General features: G+C 33.3%; 1 protein-coding gene across 2 annotated transcripts in view; it reads left to right on the top strand.

The window, feature by feature from the left end:
• The window catches only part of VTA1 (vesicle trafficking 1), a 68,248-nt gene extending 53,635 nt beyond the window's left edge, over window positions 1–14,613 (top strand). For both annotated transcript variants that reach the window (XM_032274603.1, XM_032274604.1), the window contains exons 6-8: window positions 932–1,108; window positions 6,418–6,498; window positions 12,365–14,613. In XM_032274603.1, the coding sequence (XP_032130494.1) occupies window positions 932–1,108; window positions 6,418–6,498; window positions 12,365–12,510 (404 nt within the window). In that variant the 3' untranslated portion in view covers window positions 12,511–14,613. The remainder of the gene's footprint in view (window positions 1–931; window positions 1,109–6,417; window positions 6,499–12,364) is intronic.
• The last annotated feature ends 4,041 nt before the right edge of the window (window positions 14,614–18,654 follow it).

Here is an 18,654-nt window from a genome sequence, read left to right as displayed (position 1 = left end):
ATGCTTTAGTGTCTTTATGTTGTGGAAGCCTTTTTCTTTCCCAAAATGTATAAATGTTAGAGTTCTCCAGTATTAGGGAAAGTCATTTTAATGTACAGTATATAAAGTATAAATCAGTCCACAAGGTTGTGTGATAAAATGCTCATCTCAGATTAGTAGGGAAATTTAACTTTTTCTTATTTGAAAGTATCTACATTGAATAGCATGTTTATAATCAGACAAAAAAGCTATTTAAAAATGTGGTAGGAAGCAATAAGATATCTCTTTGCTAAATCTGTAGCTCTAGCTTGCTTTTCTTTTATTTTAAATTGCTATGATTCCCAAAAGCAGCTGATTGTCATTTTATACCCAAAATTCAATTTTTCAAAGTAGTTTTCAAATTTGGCTTATGAGACAGTTTATTTTAAAAGTTTACATTTCAGAACTTTTCAAAATGAAATATCTCATTTCTACATAGGCAAATGCAGAAGTTTATTATTTTGTTTTTGCTTATTAGCTAAATGCATTGAACAACTAACACACAGATAATCATATAGTAGGTAGTACACAGAAAATCTTAAGTGAAAATCCGCTGTCAGAAAATGGAGTTCTTATTGGGTAGCGTAAATGTCACATGTTTTGCCAGAAATGTCCTTGAGTCTTCATAAGTTTAAAGAAAGTTTATTTTAAATAAAAATATACTAGATGCAAAGAGTTTACAGAATTAGAAAATATTAACCTGAAAGAAATGATCATCATATTGTCAGGTACGATTATATTTTTTAAGAAAATAAATTAAAAATACTCTTTTAAGAATAGAGCCAACTTCTCCACTGCATTAAATAGAATTGCATTTAAAAATTCCATTTGTCATGTGTATAGTGAAATAAGAATACTTGGCATTTGTATTTCAAAATACCTACTATAACATTGTGTATATGTGATCTGATAGATGTTGAAGAAAATGAAGATGCTGGAGCAGCCTCTCTGCCCACTCCACCAACTCAGCCATCATCATCTTCAACTTATGACCCAAGCAACGTGCCATCAGGCAACTATACTGGAGTACAGATTCCTCCTGGTGCACATGCTCCAGCTAATACACCAGCAGAAGTGCCTCACAGCACAGGTAGGAAACTGTAACTGAATGATTTATTTAATTCCCCTTTTATAAAAACTTCATTTCTTATCATGTATGTGCCTCATAATGATGGTCATGAAACACACCAAGATCCTTGAATTCCATCTGAACCCCAAGAAACATTAAATTATTTACAATAAAGTTTTAGTATTAGTTGTATTCCAGTTACTTGAGAAATGACAAGTATTATGTGCATTGATTACTATTTACCTTACAGTTTATTAATGATTAGTTTCTATGCTTTTCATGTATATTGCTGTTTTTCTTTTTCTTCTTTTGCCTTTTCCCCTCTATTGTTTTAGAATAGCACGAAGGTGAATGGAGTTTATTACAGGATTTGTCAGTCAGGGTCTCTTTGTGATACCTAGGTTAGATTAGCCTTGTCTTATTCCCTTGGGACCAAGCCTCTGCCCTCAACATGCCATATTATGATAATGAGGAGTGGGCTTTGAGGCATAAAATCTCAGTAACAATGAAATCATAGACAAGTGAAACGAGGGGTTCGTTTTTTATCTTAACCTTACAAATATGACACTTTAAAAAACTAACAGAAAAGAGAGATCTACTATCTTTGAATAAATCAGTACTGTATGTGTATGTTTTTATTTTTAAAAATCTGACAAAACTAGTCCTCGGTAGTTAAGTCGGGGTCAGTAAAGACACTTTGACAACAGTTACTCTTCCCTTTAATTGCATTGTTGACACAGTATCACCTTTATGTCCAAGTAGGACACTTGCAACTTGCAACTATAAATTTTACATTTAATTTAATTTTTTCACAAACTTTTCTTAAAAATATACTTTTATCCCAGGTGTCTTATGGCACTAAACTATACAAACACTTTAAAATACTTAATTAATAGAATGATAGTCATCCTTCTAGCCCTGATTTCTACTGTTCCTATTATGTAACACACTATTACTTTACCCAAACCTTGTAAGTTATTTTGCATGAATTACATTACATGTAAAAGTTTTCTGTTTGAACATTGTAGCATCAAATATGATTAGTATCTTTCTGCCTATTTTTAAGCTTTCAAGTTTATATTATCTACAAAAATATTGCTAGCATTTTCTTTAACATTATTGATGAAATGATAATTTTAGCACTGATTTCTTTTTGTGTCTTCATTCAGCATATTTCATCCTTTTTAATATTTTATGGTCTATGTGATGACATTAATAGGCATACCTATTTGCATGTGTTTTGGAAGTAAAATTTCATGGAACACTTTTAAATATTTTGTTATGTTTAGAAATATTCATTATTTCCTGTGTAGAATAATGTAAGTGAAACCAGCTGCTTAGATCTATTTGCCTTAGATGGATACCATTCAAATTATACTTGAAGGTTTAAATCCTAATCAAGAGTCCCAGACACAAGCATTGTCATAGAGGAGCCAAGGGGAAATAAAATGCATTTTAGAGGAAAAGTATATTGGTTATTTGTTTCTACCCCTTCGTAAATCATAAACTCAACTGATATTTCTCTTGGCCTAAGTTTTTCCTCTTTCTAATATGAAATTAATCATACTAACTTCTCATGGCTATTTTAATTATTAAAAGAGAAAAACTATAAAAATTGACTAGTAGTAGACCTATCACAAAACCAGTTTTCAGCAAATTAGCCTCCTTTCCCTCCTTTTGTTCCTCTTCCTTCCTGTTTCTGTGCCAAGGAAGGACAAGGTATTTAATGGCAAGTTAATGAATACTTAACTTGGGGGCAAGATATTAACCTTATAGAAAGACTGTCCAAGGAGTTTTGTTTTAGACAGTCTGTCTCAAGGCAGAGTTGTAGTATAGGCACATCAATATATATTTTCGATATAGATACACTTTATGAGTATACAAAAGAGAAAACACTTTTAGTGCGAGGGCTATAGTAGATTGATCCATATGAAATTGTTAGCTTTGTATAACAAAAACAATAAAGTATTTATAGTCTTATATATTCAAACTAATACACAATATATCTCCTGGCTAGAATATTGATGACATAAAGACAAATATTAGGTTGTTTTCCATTAGGAAGTTTTCTGTCATGAACAGTTCATTTTGATTCAGTTAACTCTAGCATGAGCCTCTTGTTTTCCCTCTCTTTTGTTCCTTAGAGGGAGGAATAAAATTAAAAACTTAGAACTTTTATAGATTGAGACCCTATCATATTTTATACACTCTTGTAGCTTTACCAGTCAAAGACTTGTCGTAGCTAATTTCCACACTTACTCTTGCAGCAACTGTATTATGTATTACTGTCTTTAATTTATAAACTCTCAAGAGACTAAGCAATTATTCTAAGAAAAACATACCCAGTAATGACAGAACCAGAACCTGAATCCAAGTTTTTTTAACTTCATGTTTTGGCCACCTGCCTTCTGTGTTCTTCCTCCAAGGAACTGAAATCCTCTCAAATTAAAACCTACTTTTCTGATTAGTATATTTCCCCTTAAGATTGATTTGAGGTGTTGGAATCTCCTCCTTTTAGCCCCAGATTTTTTTTTTCTAGTGTATTTGAAACAATAAGAAAAGTTCATAGTTGCCTAAAAAAAAAAAAAACATTTAATATATAAATAATACCAAATGTTTCCCCTCTTAGTCACTTTAAGAATGATTTATTTTCCCTCATATAAAGGTCCAGGATGCACTTTTATCAAAGGGAAATCCTTAAGATAGCTGAAAAGAATAGTATGTACTAATTTACAGTTTTTTGTTCTACAAAAAAGCAAAGGCGGTGCAATGAGGACAGGGATAGTGATTGTTTAAACAGGCAAAGTGTTTGCTTCTTGTGCTTTCACCACTGCACAAATATCACATGCAGTGGTTATATAGTGTATGTTTTTTTCTTTCTCAAGAAATATACCCTTTTTATAGCTCATATTACAGAAGAAGATTTTAGTAATAAAGTTATATTAAATAAAATTATTTTATGATTAAAGCTAGCCTTTTTATTGTAAAATGTAGCTTCCTTCATAGATCAAAATGTAAGCTATATTGTGTCAGAAGTACCACATTTGCATTATTCTGTACACTTTGATACTCTGTTGTTGAAACTCTGGCCTACGCATTTCTCCCAACACTGTTTCTCATGATTACACTTAAGGTTTCACTCATTCTTGGCTTATACTGTTCCTCATAGGTAAGGTAGGTAACATGTCTTTCTTTCTTTTTCTCTATCTCTCCAAATGCTACGTTCTTTCAGGAGTCTGTTTAATCACACTTGCTGGATGATTTTCTCTATCAAAAGATTTGTTTGGAGGATTTTAATTTAGATAGAAATGCAAATTACTTAGCAAGGAATGGCATTGATCTATAAATTACAAATTTATAGATCTTACAAATTTACCAATTTATAGTACTATTAGACTGGAGTAGATTTACCTTGTTTTTAAAGATGTATATGAACAATATATGTAATCTACATAAGATTTAGGTACATCTGTTTCAAAGCACTAGACATGACTGGTCTCCGAAGATGCATCTCAGATTTTACATTCTAGCATTTTTTAAAAAATACATATTTATATGCCTTTCAGTGTTTGGCAAGTTTTGTGGAGAAAATTATGACAGATGTTTATAATTTAAATATATTTGGTGAGCACTTATCAAAATCAACCAAAAAATAGCCATTGAATGGGTCACCCTGTCTCCTCACTTTGCGTTTATACTTCTATACAATTTTCTATAAATACATTCATATACACAGTATATAAGAATACCATCATTTGTAATAGCAAAAGATTGGAAATTAAAACTTAAATGTCCATTAGTAATGGATCGCTTTATAAATTGTGCATGGATAGAATGGAACACTATGTAACCATTAAAAAGAGCAAGGCAGATTTGTATGTATTAATATGGAATTACTGCTAGGACACATTAAGTGAAAAATGCATAGAACAGTATAGTATACAAAACTTAGCTATCATTTGTAAAACACACAAAGTATACCTTCTGGAAGATTTTGGTTTAGACAGCTACACAAATTTCTTAGCAAAGAGCAGCATTGACATATATAGATTGGATTGGACGCACAGTTGTTTGAAGGTGGATGGAAATGTATCATAAAAACTGGTACTAGCCCTAAAGTGGCTTGGAGTAGGAGAGGCAGGCTTTCATCTTTATATTTTTTCATACTGTATGAAATCTGAACTTTACCTTTCATCTGTATCCCTGGGTACTTTAAAAATTTTTAATTTGTAGTTAAAAAGTAAGATTTTTATGGCTTTTAATAGTTCCAAAGGGTATAAATATGGAGGTGGTTTGCCCTGAAACACAATTAAATGAGGTAAATAGTGTATATTTAAACCAGTTTTTTCTCTTATGTTGGGGATGAGAAAAATCTTAAAACTTCATAACAGACGAACTTTAGAACTTCATACCAGAAAAACATTAGACCTTTAGAAAATTTTAGAACTTCAGTCATCTTTTGTGGAACCACTATTCTATAACCCTCAATGGATATATATGCCCCTAGAAACTTCCCTCTTTATTTTAACCCTTTTCTTTGTTTCCTTTTTCTTATCCCAGTATTTTTTCCACTTAACACTTCCTACAAATTGACTATTTGAATTCAGTGTATTAGTTTGGCAAACAGTCCGTTTTGAGAGACTATTTAACCCTATTGATTTGGAGTAATCAACTTTTCTTCATTTTATTTTACTGTTGATTGAATCATTTCAGTCGTTTTGGAGACTTTCAATACTTTTTGTTAATTTTTTTAGATGCATAATAAATAATCTTCAACTTTAGTACATTTCTTACCATTAATCCAGAATGCTAAGCTATTGATTGATGACAGTTTTGAAATATTCTAACAAAGTCAAAACAGTTGTTTATTGGAAAATTGTTTATTAGATATGTAAAAATATCATCTTACAATGTGTAAACTAAAAAAATTACAAATGTTTATTTGTAATTTCATGCATAGTGATGAAATTGGATTCATTCTCTAAGTTAAACTAAATTATAATTATGTTCTACTTTATCACCAAATTATTTAATTGGCTAAGAAGTTGAAAGGTAGGTAATCTACTACTTCTACAGTTATTTGATAAGCTTTAATTGAGAATTAATTTGAAGCATTAGACAAAATACATATTAGGAAATGTATAGCCAATACACATATGTAAACACTCAGTATCCTCCAACGTCAAATAAGCATATCCATTTAGAATCCATTGATGTTTTAAGAAAATAAGCAAGGTAATGAAATTTCTTCATGATTTTTTAGTGCTGTCCTACTATATAATTAAAAGGTATAATACTTTTATACCCGTTTATGTTTTTCTGACTTTCAGGTGTAGCAAGTAATACTATCCAACCTGCTCCACAGACTCTACCTGCCATTGATCCAGCACTTTTCAATACTATTTCCCAGGGTAAGTCAGCTAACTATTTTGTGAGACACATTTATCTTCTGTTTTGGTTTGCTGTTTTGTAGTTTTAACTTGACAGTACCATATATTTAAATGTTCTTACTTAAATTTGAATTTCTAGGTAATTTGAAACAAATTTCTTTGAATGACTGTATTCACTAGATACTTAAATGAACCAGGATTGTTTGATGTTAAAAATACCAACATTCAAAGGTGTCCCCTTAGCTCTTTTTTTCATACACTACTGGATATAGAACAAACATGTAACCAAGGCTGTGATGGAAACCTATGCTAGATTATTTTAATTTAGTTCAAGATTTCTGTGAATTGTGATTGTGACTTTTCTTATCTACACTAAGTTATTAAATTATCTAAAAATGAAAGGAACTAACCATTATTGAAAATAAAAATGTCTGAGGTTACTTTGGTTGTTTGGTTTATAGGCTAAGTGATTGGTTTAGGCATAATCTTTACTACTTTTCTGACTTCTCTTTGTTTTTTAGCCCAAATCGGGCATTGTGTTTATTTTGGTCTTTATCATTCAGACTTTAGTTTTCTTCATATGTCAAATGAGATTTATTTCTTTTATATTTAAAGTGAAGACCTTGATTATTTTTAACAGCTGCTACTGAGTTTCCTCTGATAATGTCTGCAGGTGTATTTTTCAACTTGAATTTTCTGTTCTCCCTGTATGAGTAGGAACTGGCTAGTAAGCCTACCTGCCTCTCAGCCATGGAATGAGGAGACCCTTTTGGGAATGAGGTGGATATCATACCTACCTTAACAGTCCTAGCACTGCCTGAGCAGTTTGTTCTACGGTTTTGGGGAGATGTTCTTTAAATCTCTTGTCAGTTTTCCCTTTTCAGATTTTTTTTTCTCCTTTTCAATTTTGTGGATTTATTTCCTTTTGCATTACTTTATCATTTCAACATGGTTTCAGGAGGAAGACTAGTTAATTATATATGCTTAGTCTACCACCTAGAACCAGTACCCTAGAATTCTTTACCCATCTAAACTGTCAGGCAGGTGTTAGGGCAAAATAAATATTTTTAAATATGTAAGAACTCTCACATTTTGCCTAGCACATTCCTTTTTTAAGGAACTTACCTCAGGATGTACTCCATCAAGATAAGGATGGCAGTCAAGAAAAAGCAATATGAAATACAAGAAATGATGAAATATACTTCTTTAGATAGTCTAACGAAGAAGAATTCCATGATAGCTTTCCCATGTGCCTGGAAAGCAATTGCTCCAAAATTAGAATAAGAAATCTGAGAACTCCCTCCTTTAAGAAACATACATGGATTTCATAGTATATAGAATAGAAGCTGTAGAATATGAAAAACATAGATAAGAAGCTATAGAACCTGCCAGTGAGGGAAAAAAAAAAAAAAAAAAAAAAAGCTAAACTAAAACGTCTAAGAAACATTTGCAGTTATATAAGAAATCTCAATTTGGAAGCAAACAAAAATATGCCATGATTTTGAACAGTAATAGAATTATGGAATATAAGAATAAAGGATTTCATTTGACCTAGACACAAAGATTATTTTCCTTCAAATGACAAAACGTAGAGTACATCACTCAGGATGAAATATAAATATCAACACTGACATTTTAACATCATACTGGAAGTCCTAACTAGTGCAGTAAGAAAAAAAGAAATCAAAGCTATACAGATAGGAAAGAAAAAATAATACTATCATTGTTCATAGATGACATGATTGTCTATGTAGAAAATCTGGAGGAATCAATTTAAAAAATACACTTAGGACTGATAAGCAGTTATAGCTGGATTGCAGTATACATAATTAATATGCAAAAATTAGTTGCTTTCCACAAAGCAGCACGTAACAAGTGGGATTTGAAATTAAAACATGTTGCCGTTGTGTTTGTGTTTACATAAACACAATAATAGAAAACAAAATACCATTTACATTAGCACCCCACCAAAAATATTCAGGTATACAGTAAATGTAACAAAATACATTACAAGATCTATATGAAGAAAACAACAAAATGCTGATGAAAGAAATCAAAGAACTACATAAATGGAGATTTCATGATCATGCATAAGAAAATTCTGTATTCTCAAGATATTAGTTCTTCCCAACTTGATCTGTGGATTACGGGCAGTCAACATCAAAATCCCAGCAAGTTATTTGTTGTAATCGAGTGAGCGTGAAATCACCACTGAGACAAAGACTAGGCCAAATTACAGTGTCTATTGCCAGTGGCTACGGAGGACTTGCGTCTCTCTAACCCGTGGCCCGTGGCATCTTGTTCACCTGGCAGTAGGAAGCTGAAGAAGGAAGTGCCACACACTTTTAAACCATAAAATCTTACTAAAATTCACTATCACAAGAACAGCAAGAGGGGCATCCACCCCCATGATCCACTCACCTGCTACCAGGCCTCTCCTCCTGTTCGATAGGAGATTTGGGTGGGGACACAAATCCAAACCATATCACACTATAATAGATATATGTCATTATAAATTTGTCCCAACTCATAGAAAACACAACATCAAGAGTAAACCCTAATGTAGACTCTCGGTAATAATGATGGATCAATGCATGTTCATCGATTGTGACAAATATACTGCTCAGATGGGGGAGATTAATAACGGAGGAAGCTATGCATGGTGGGGAAGGGGAGATGAGAATCTTAACTTCCTTCTTTGTTGTGAACTTAAAACTGCTCTGAAAAATTCTTTTTAAAAAATACTGCATTTATATTCACTGTCACTACCATTACCATCACTTCTGGTACTTCTTACATCCCTTTCCTGCTATATATTTCTCCTTAGTGCTTAGTATTTATCACCTTTTAATGCATATATTGTATGTGTGAAATTAATGTATATTAAATATATTGTAATGAATTTGTGGCTAACTCTGGAGAGTGAATTGGATAGGTAAGTATTTGAAGCACACTGGTTACTTTTTTACTTTTACATTTCTGAATAGCGTTAAGAGTGTGGATAACAACTTACCTCATAAAGTTTTTTTAGTATTAAGTGATATAATATCATAGTAGTGTTTAGCTCAGTACTTGACATAATGAAATTCTGCCTGTAATTATTACTACTGTTATTGGAATTGTTAAGTGACATGTCTCAACAGTGCCTGTATGTATGACAGTTCTGTCCTGTGCATTGCATCTAAGTCAAAGGATGAGAGAGTAACCAGAATGAGATTATCCAAGGCCCTTGACATAAGAATTTCTAGAGCTATCTAGTTAAATTGGAAAGAGCCTCTAAAGACCCATTTTGAAAATATTTACAATTAAGTGTTCCATCCTCCGTTATGACATTAGATATATCAACGTTGGAAATGGATACTTATGTCAGCTGGGCATGCAGTGATTTCTCTTTACGCTAAGTAATGTTATCTTTGATCCAGTGCTGACCTAGGCTCTCTTTGCCACTGTAGTAGAGGATTTAACTGATAGTTTTAGCTCTGTTCTGCCTGATCTTATCCTGACCTCTGAAGAGGAGATGGTCATATATAGATGGTCTTGTCTCCAACCCATCTGAGACTTACAAGCAAAGATTTCAGAAGAGAGGTATATTAGTAAACAACCCCTCCAATCTTTGAAACACCTTTTAGGCCCACATTGCACACTTTCTGGTTCTGATTATGGCCTCTAATAAATTTTAGTGATAGAAAAAGCAGCTCTTATTTTGGTGCATTAAGTTTATATTTGCTATTTTGAGTACAAAATCAGATTAAATTGAAATTTAACACTTGTTCTCTTCCTGAAATGTGTTTACCCTTGTATCTTTTTCATTTTCTCTGTTGAGTTATTAAATGCTAATTTAAAAGAATCCTAATTGACATTTTATTTTTACTTAGATTAAAATTTTAATTCACATTTTATTGATGATTATAGACTACTATATTTTTTAAATGAAGGAGAGCTTTATGTGATACAAAATAGCAAGTAACTTGGTTTGTTTGCTTATATTTTTCATTGTTGAAAATAAATCTAATATCTCTGTGTCTATAAATTACATTTTGCATATAAATCTATACATTGGTTATTTCATTATTGTATTTTATATATGAATTATACAATTGGTTATGTATGTCTGTAAGCTTTATATATTTTATATCTAATATTTTTCTGTTAATATATTTTCATTCACATTTTATAAATATTGAAATTATTTTATGAAAAAATATATTTGTGTTTTAAAATAATCTTTAGTGGATAAGTTTAGTTTATAAAACAAAAATAATAATAGTTCTTGCAGTTATACACATTTTACTGATATGTCAACCAGTGCTAAAGCTAATGCTGTAAAAATAAGATGAATCTGACCATTACAGCCTGCTTTCAGCACATCCAGTAAATTCTGGATGGATGCCCTGTGTATTTAAAACAGTGCCCTGAGATAGGAGAGACGTAAAGCACAAAGTGAGTAGCGTTAAGGTAAACTCAATTTTCAAAGATGTTTCCCTCATCTAGACAGCATATATAGCCTAAATATAATTTGAAAAAGCATTAAAGAATCTGGTAGGTATTTTTTAAGATCAAAAATATGAACTGAAGCATACCTGACTAAATTGTCAACAAAACTGGTAGTTGATGTTTAGGTTTAATGGGTAACAAATGCCAAGTCAGTAACTTCTGTTAAAATTGGAATCTGTAATCCCTGATTCACAACAAGGCCAAGTTTTATGTAATCTTAAATACTACTAGTTCAACAAATATTTGAAGACTTACTGTAGTGCCCTACACTAGTTACTGTGTGTAAGTATATGTGTATTTTAAAATCTGTAATTTAATTAATGTTTTATTCTATATGAACTTAGTTTTAAAATGTGGGAAATAAAATGCAGCTTTTTAATATTCATGCAGTGAAGTTATTAAGTACCTATAGGTGCCTGGCACTGAGCTAAAAACTCTAGCATATATTGTTTTAGTACTCTTTTTGAAAATTTTAGAAAATAATAATTGGGATCAGAATATTATATTAGCTGGCCTGGAGTTGCTACTTACTTAGAAATCTTTGCCTAGGTAATGTCAGTTTTTAAATTTTATGTTGTGTGTGTGTTCCTGTATTTCCAAGTACACGAATTTCCCAAATACATGAAAATTTCCAGAGAAAATGGTGGTTATTTCAAAAGACAAGATACAATATCCATTTTTAATTTTGTCTTTAGAAATATGTATTCAAATAAATTTGTTTTAGATTAAATGAAATGTTTTTAATGTGTTTTTTAAACTGAAATTGTTTATTTGGGCTCTACATATTAATCATCTGTATAACTAGAAAACTTAGAACAAATTTTGGAGAAATAATTTGTAATGGCTGTTTACATATTTAATTGTATATTTCAATGATATAAAATTTAAGAAACCTTAGGAACACCTTAAGAAATTAGTACATGGATGGCATAAAAATGTAAAATATTTTCATGCTTAAAACAAGCTAAGCAACCTGGTTTTCTTTACGTAAAGTTTGTTATTCACCTTTTTTTATTGAAGGTTACATTTATATTCCAGCTCAGTTGAGGGTTGAATTGGTTTAGTATGTCTGTATTGTTCCATGAAGAGAGGCTAAGTGATTCTAGCATAGACACCGAAGCTACTATCCTTGTTTGTCCTTATTGCTTCTGAAAGGAAAATCTTACTCATCTATGTTATTATGTATTGCTATGTCTATGGTTTATATTAGTAATAAAAAGACAATTGAAAAGAATGAAGAAAATTTATCAAAGTTCATATGGGATTGACAAAACCTATTGTGTTTTTACATAGCCTTAAATACATTTTTTAATCTTAAACATAAGCATTTGCCCAACCTTACAGAACACTTTTTGTATTCCTATAAATATCTTAATTATTCTTTTTTTTCTAGGGGATATTCGTTTAACCCCAGAGGACTTTGCTAGAGCTCAGAAGTACTGCAAATATGCTGGCAGTGCTTTGCAGTATGAAGATGTAAGCACTGCTGTACAGAATCTACAAAAGGCTCTCAAATTACTGACAACAGGCAGAGAATGAAGCCTTTGTATGACAAACCCATGTATTTTTGGCATGAGGAACTAACAGTCCATTACTCTGTCTTCAGCCTATCAGGATCAGTTTTAAGGAAGACTTCAGTTTCATTGAATATGACAATGAAATCTGTGTGTATCAGATTTTTATTGAAGCATTCATCAGCAGCTTCAACTAGTTTTCATTGTCCATTTAGTAGATTCAGTCATCTCTGAGCATATAGGGCTGATGTTAGCAAGACCCTAAAAATGCCCATTGAACCCTGCTTCAAAAAATGAAAACACACCTCTGTAAAATGTATACTAGGAATAAGCTTTATATTTACATACATTAGGGGAACTTTTTAAAATCTGTAATGTTTGGACAAAGAAACAATATTACTTTGCTATAAAATAATAAATTTAACTTTTAATAAAGAGTGCCAGAATATTCTAAATTCGAGATTGTTTTTGTTTTCCTCAAGTCATAAAACAAATATAAACATTCTAAACTATTGGATGAATCTGAAAAGACATTAAGTTCAAATTTCGATTTATACTCATGTTAAATATAGCCACATTAAAAGTTTAAGATTTCATGGGAGAAAATATAGTAAGGCGAAAAGATAGGATCACTTTTAGACTTAATAATGTTGGTTTTCCAACTGCTTTCCCTTATCTGTTAAAGCATAAAATGAATTGATATTTGCTTCATAGGCAGTTTGACTGCATGTATTAGAGAATGGAAAGAAGATATTTGTAGTAATGCCTGGAAACTTGGTGCTTTAAATTAAGGTACTCCTCTGCTGCTGTAGAATGGATTCTACACAGTGGATAGCTGTGGATGACTCTGAATATTATGTTTAGATTCCCAGTTGTTAAGTTTATAAGTTTTGTGGGGAATTACGAACTTCTGTATCATCTGCATTTGTGCTGTGTAAAAAATAAATACAAGGATTCTTTCAGCTAATTCAGCTTATTACAAAGACAAATGTCTGGTTTTTTTTTGCCTGCTAGAATTGTCTTTTTTAAAAGTCATTTTTATTTATAGGACCTATGGGTGTTTCTATAGGAAGAAGCAATCTTTTTTTTTAGATAAATTTGACAAAGCTACCTGAAATTTTTCTGGTCCATTTTATTCATGCTACTAAGATGGGAATCTTTAAACACAAGGGTCAGCAAGCTTTGGCCCATGGACTGGCCATCTGTTGTGTAAATAAAGTTTTTCAAAACAAGACTATACCCATCCATTTATGTTTTGTCTGTGGTTGTTTTCCATAACTGCAGAGTTATATGGCTTACAAGTCTAAAACATTTACTATTTGGCCCTCTACGAAAACATTAGATACCTAGCCTAACGGCCTGTTTGGGGGAAAAAAAATGAATCACTAACTCGTATTCATTTATATCCGTTGTTTTCTGCATAAGTGTAATGCTATTGTACAGGGTTTGATAGAATATTCGGACTGACTAAACTATTCTGAATTACACACACACACACACACACAAATGCCTCCTAAAAATCATTTTCTCATCCTTTACAAGATGTATGAACATTTGTATGGTTCCACATTTGCATCTAGAATCCAGTGCTCTTTAGAATCTTATTATAATAGAAAGATGGCCAGATGACCTTTAGTGTTATAAAAGTTTCAGGGAATTTTAATTCAAACCTTGATATGTCTGGACACTAAAAAGTAAACCCATCACCTCCTGTTTCATACCCTACCTTTTTGTTCCCAATTGGGAGAGCACATGGAGGGAAGGAGACAGTATAAAAATCATGGAGTCCATGGATAGTGGGCTGCATGGTGTGACCAAGCCCTTCTCTGTAAAATGGAAATGACACCACTAGTCATCTCAATAGTTTTGAGAATTCAAAGAGATACAGTACATGAAGTGCTTAGCACATGGTAGCTTTCATAAATATTTAGTGTCAATACTAATGCTATAATGTAAATTGTTAATAATTTATTTCCCGAATACCGATATTCCAGTTGTCTGTGTGGCCCAATGCTTAAAAATGCCTTCTTGCATGAGGGGGTTGAACTATACAATGTTTGTTAACTTTGTATTTGTATTTTTTCTTATAAAATCTTACAATAAAATTACGAGATGTGTTCTGATGTAACAGTAGGATAAGTAATTTTCATTTATTTCTTCTATATGTATTTGCTGTATGGCTACTATGTGCCTCATATTGTTCTTTGCAAGTAGAAACGACAGAAAATAAAAGTGCCTGCTTCATAGAGTTTACATTCTAATAGGGAGCGAATAGACAATAAAATATACATTATATTTAATCAGTGGCTCTCAAATTGTGATTAGAAATGCAAATCTTGTGCTCCAGCTATCCTACCCAATCGGAAACCCTAGGAATGGGTGCCAGCCTGAGTGTTAAGAGACGCTTAAGGTGGTTCCTAAAGTTTGGGTGGTTTAGCTCTACCCAAGTCAGAAATATTGCAAGTCTGAGAGAAGAGATTCTTCCGAAACTGTGGTTCTCAAAGGTGTGGTCTCTGGACCACCAGCATCAGCATCACCTGCAAACTTGCTAGGAAATTCTGGTGACCACAACTGCGAACTTCTGTATTAAATAGTGGTAAGTGCTATGGAGGAAACACTGAGGACAGGACAGGAGATGCTTAGGTGTGTAAGACATACACATGTTTAAATAGGATAGCTGGGATAAGACCTCCCTGATGTAACATTTGAGCAAATGAGGAAAAGCGTAACTAGTCACACAGTTACCTAAATGGAGGAAGAACATTCCCAACAGAGGTAGACAGAAATCAGGTCAGAGGGTGTAAGTGGGAGAAAGACTGGTGAGGGAGCTAAATAGGATCATACTTGACGGGAGTTACGGAAATGTTTTGAGCAGAAGCATAGCCTGATGTTACTTAACTTTTGAAAGAATCATATTGGCTCCTATGTTGAAAATAGACCATAGGGAGGGTGATAGGTAAGGGAGGAAGCTGGGAGACCAGTTAAAAGAGTATTAACAATAGGCTGGGTACAGTGGTTCACGCCTTAATCCCAGCATTTTGGGAGCCGAGGCAGGCGGATCATCTGAGGTCAGGAGTTTTGAGACCAGCCTGGCCAACATGGGGAAACTCCATCTCTACCGTGTGTGTGTAAATATGTGTATATACATATATATGTATATGTAATATGTGTATAACATGTTAATACATATATGTATAACATATATGTATGTACACTTTTTTTTTTTTTTTTTTTTTTGAGAAGAAGTCTCACTGTGTCGCCTAGGCTGGAGTGCAGTGGTGCAATCTCGACTCACTGCAACCTCCACCTCCTGGGTTCAGGCGATTCTCCTGCCTCAGCCTCCTGAGTAGCTGGGATTACAGGCAGGTATTAAGATTACAGATGAGATTACAGGGCACCCACCTGTAATCCCAGCTGTTCAGGAGGTTGAGGCAGCAGAATCGCCTGAACCCAGGAGGTGGAGGTTGCAGTGAGTTGAGATTGCACCACTGCACTCCGGCCTAGGTGACACAGTGAGACTTCTCAAAAAATAAAGTATTACTATAATCAAGGTGAGACATGATGGCTTAGTCCAGGAGTAGCCTTAGATGTAAAAATGGGATTGGTTTCTGGCGATTTTTTAAAGTAGAGCTACAGGATTTCTGTAAACTGGATATGAAGTATGAACATAAGGAATAAAAGTTGACTCCAGATTTTTCACCTGAATGCCTGGAAGGAATGAGTAATCACTTAGTGCAGTGGAGAAAGTTGCCGAATTCCTCTCACACTTAGATTGAAATGCAATGTTTCCAAGTTTTTGTGACCATCCCAAGTGAAACTGGTAACAGTGTTTTGTCAATGTGGGAGAGGGACAAGAAAAAATAAAGTTTTGTTGACAATGATTGCCACAGATATCTCACCAAATCGCTGCTGAACTGGAGCTGCAAGCCAAGAATAGTTCTCACAGTTAACATGGCCAAGGCAGTTTACTGACTTCAGGACTACACCAAGAAAAAGGCTCCAGTTACGGGTCTTGAAAATTAATATCCTCAGATGTTTGTAGAATCTATGTATGACTTGTAATTCTAGAAATCTGAGATTTCTATGTAGGCACTAAAAGATCATGTGCTGTCTTTTCTAAAGAAACACTCTAATAACAGCACTGGACAAATATTTTCAACTCTAAAAGAACAATAGCTAATGGAGTTGGGGTTTGGTTATCTGCACTGCTTCCTCTGTTCACCCATTCCTTTTTATTTTATTTTTAACTTGACTCATTTTGGAGCATTTGGATCAGATCTTCTGGTTTGGCCTGTAAACAAAGCTCCATCAGTAGAAAAGTTAAGACATCATTTATATGAGAAGTATACTTCCCTGGTTGGTTGTAATCTTTGAAGTCTGTGTGGAATTCTAGGACTGCAGGCTTGTTCATTGGTGTATACTTAAGTAGGACAAATTCTAAGTAAGGAACACTTCAATAATAATAGTAATAGCTAACATTTCAGTGCTTTCTAAATGCCAGATACTATTCTAAGTATTTTGCATATATTAATTCATTTAATCCTGCCAGATTGCCTGAGAGGTAGGTTTTACCCCTGTTTTAAGATGAGGAAAGTGAGCCACAGTGTAACAAATTTGCCTAAGGTAACACCGCGAATATTTATTTCTAAGCTCAGACTGTCTGATTCAGATCATAAGTATCATCCATGTAGGTAAGTCACCTGTTACATTATAAATACAATAAGATGCTATGAGTTCCACATTATCAAGGTCATTGGACAGTTCCTTTTATTAGTGAAAGGTGTTAGCAGCTAATTTTTTCTATTATCTGGGCTGTATGTTCCAATTGACTATGAGTGCTAAGCAGTGAACACAGGGCATGAACTTGAAAATCTGATTGCACCTTCAATATCTGGTATACACACTGGTCTATGACCTGAAATTGTACACCAATCCAAGGGGATACTAAGCAGAGTTTGTGTAATGCTACATAGGTCATTTTGGAGGTGTTCCACATCATTAGGGAGTCTGGGTTTCCCAAATGCGCCTATTTGATCCTTTTTATTTTAAATAACATCACTGCCTTTCCTAACTAAAAATTCTTCATCTTCAGGAAATAAGATTGCGATATGAGCTTCAAATATAAAATTAGCAATAATGTTTATTATCAGATATTTCCTCAATTAAATTTCTCCCTGAAAATCTTAGGCAAAAGCCCCTCTCTCTTACTTCATGTATCAAGTTTGGAGGGGAAGACATAATTGCATAGCAGTATTCCATGAATATAACTTAATGGAGAACTGGCTTCAGAGTTAGGCAATATTGGGAAATCTTGTCAAATGTTAAGTCATATGTTCAAAAATATTAATATTTATTGAGCATCTACCATCAAATAATATGATAACACCATACTGGAGATTATGTACAAGATACAATAATTCTTCCTGAAGAAAGTCAGGAAAAGCTTCACAGATAAGGTTGAGCTGAAGATTTGGCAGGCAGGGAAGCAAGGAGAAGTAAGCAGAGAGAAAAACACAAACATCACATCATGGAGGAAAAAATGTGGGCAATTCAGGGAACTTGAGCAATTTAGTTTTGCTATGCATATGATCTATGGGGGCCAGGATTGTAAGTGTGATATGGCTGGGTGGGGAAGTGTTATGACTAAATCATACCCCTTCAAAATTCATATTTTGAAGCACTGATCTCCAGTGTGACTGTGTTCAGAGACAAGTCCTGTAGGAAGGCAATTAAAGTTACATGAGATCATAAAAGTGAGGCCCTAATACTGTAGGTCTGCTGTCCTTACAAGAGGAAGAGCCACTGGAGCTTGTATTCTGCACATATACAGAGAAGAGGCCACGTGAGGACACAGAAAGGTTTGAATACGTTCTTAACCCTATCAGCTGCCTGCCTTAATTCATCCCATGGAATTGTTTTGTCTTTTCAACCCCTCAGCTACATTATTTGTATTGTGAAATAGGGGATATTCAGAGTCCCCTGAGAAGGAAGAAGGACATTGATTACCTATTGTGCCATGCTTATACACTTTCTGTGTATAATGCTTTCTGTATAAAACCAGTAATGCCCCAGCAACAACAGTAAATTGGCAAAATCACTATTTACCACGTCACTTTATATATCACATAAGTTAAACTTTATTTATATGCCTCAGCTGCTAAGTTCCTTG

The sequence above is a fragment of the Sapajus apella genome, unplaced genomic scaffold (assembly GCF_009761245.1).
Source record: "Sapajus apella isolate SASKATOON/1434 unplaced genomic scaffold, GSC_monkey_1.0 scaffold6, whole genome shotgun sequence".
In the NCBI taxonomy this organism is placed as follows: Eukaryota; Metazoa; Chordata; class Mammalia; order Primates; family Cebidae; genus Sapajus; species Sapajus apella.
This window is presented reverse-complemented; position numbering and strand designations above follow the sequence as displayed.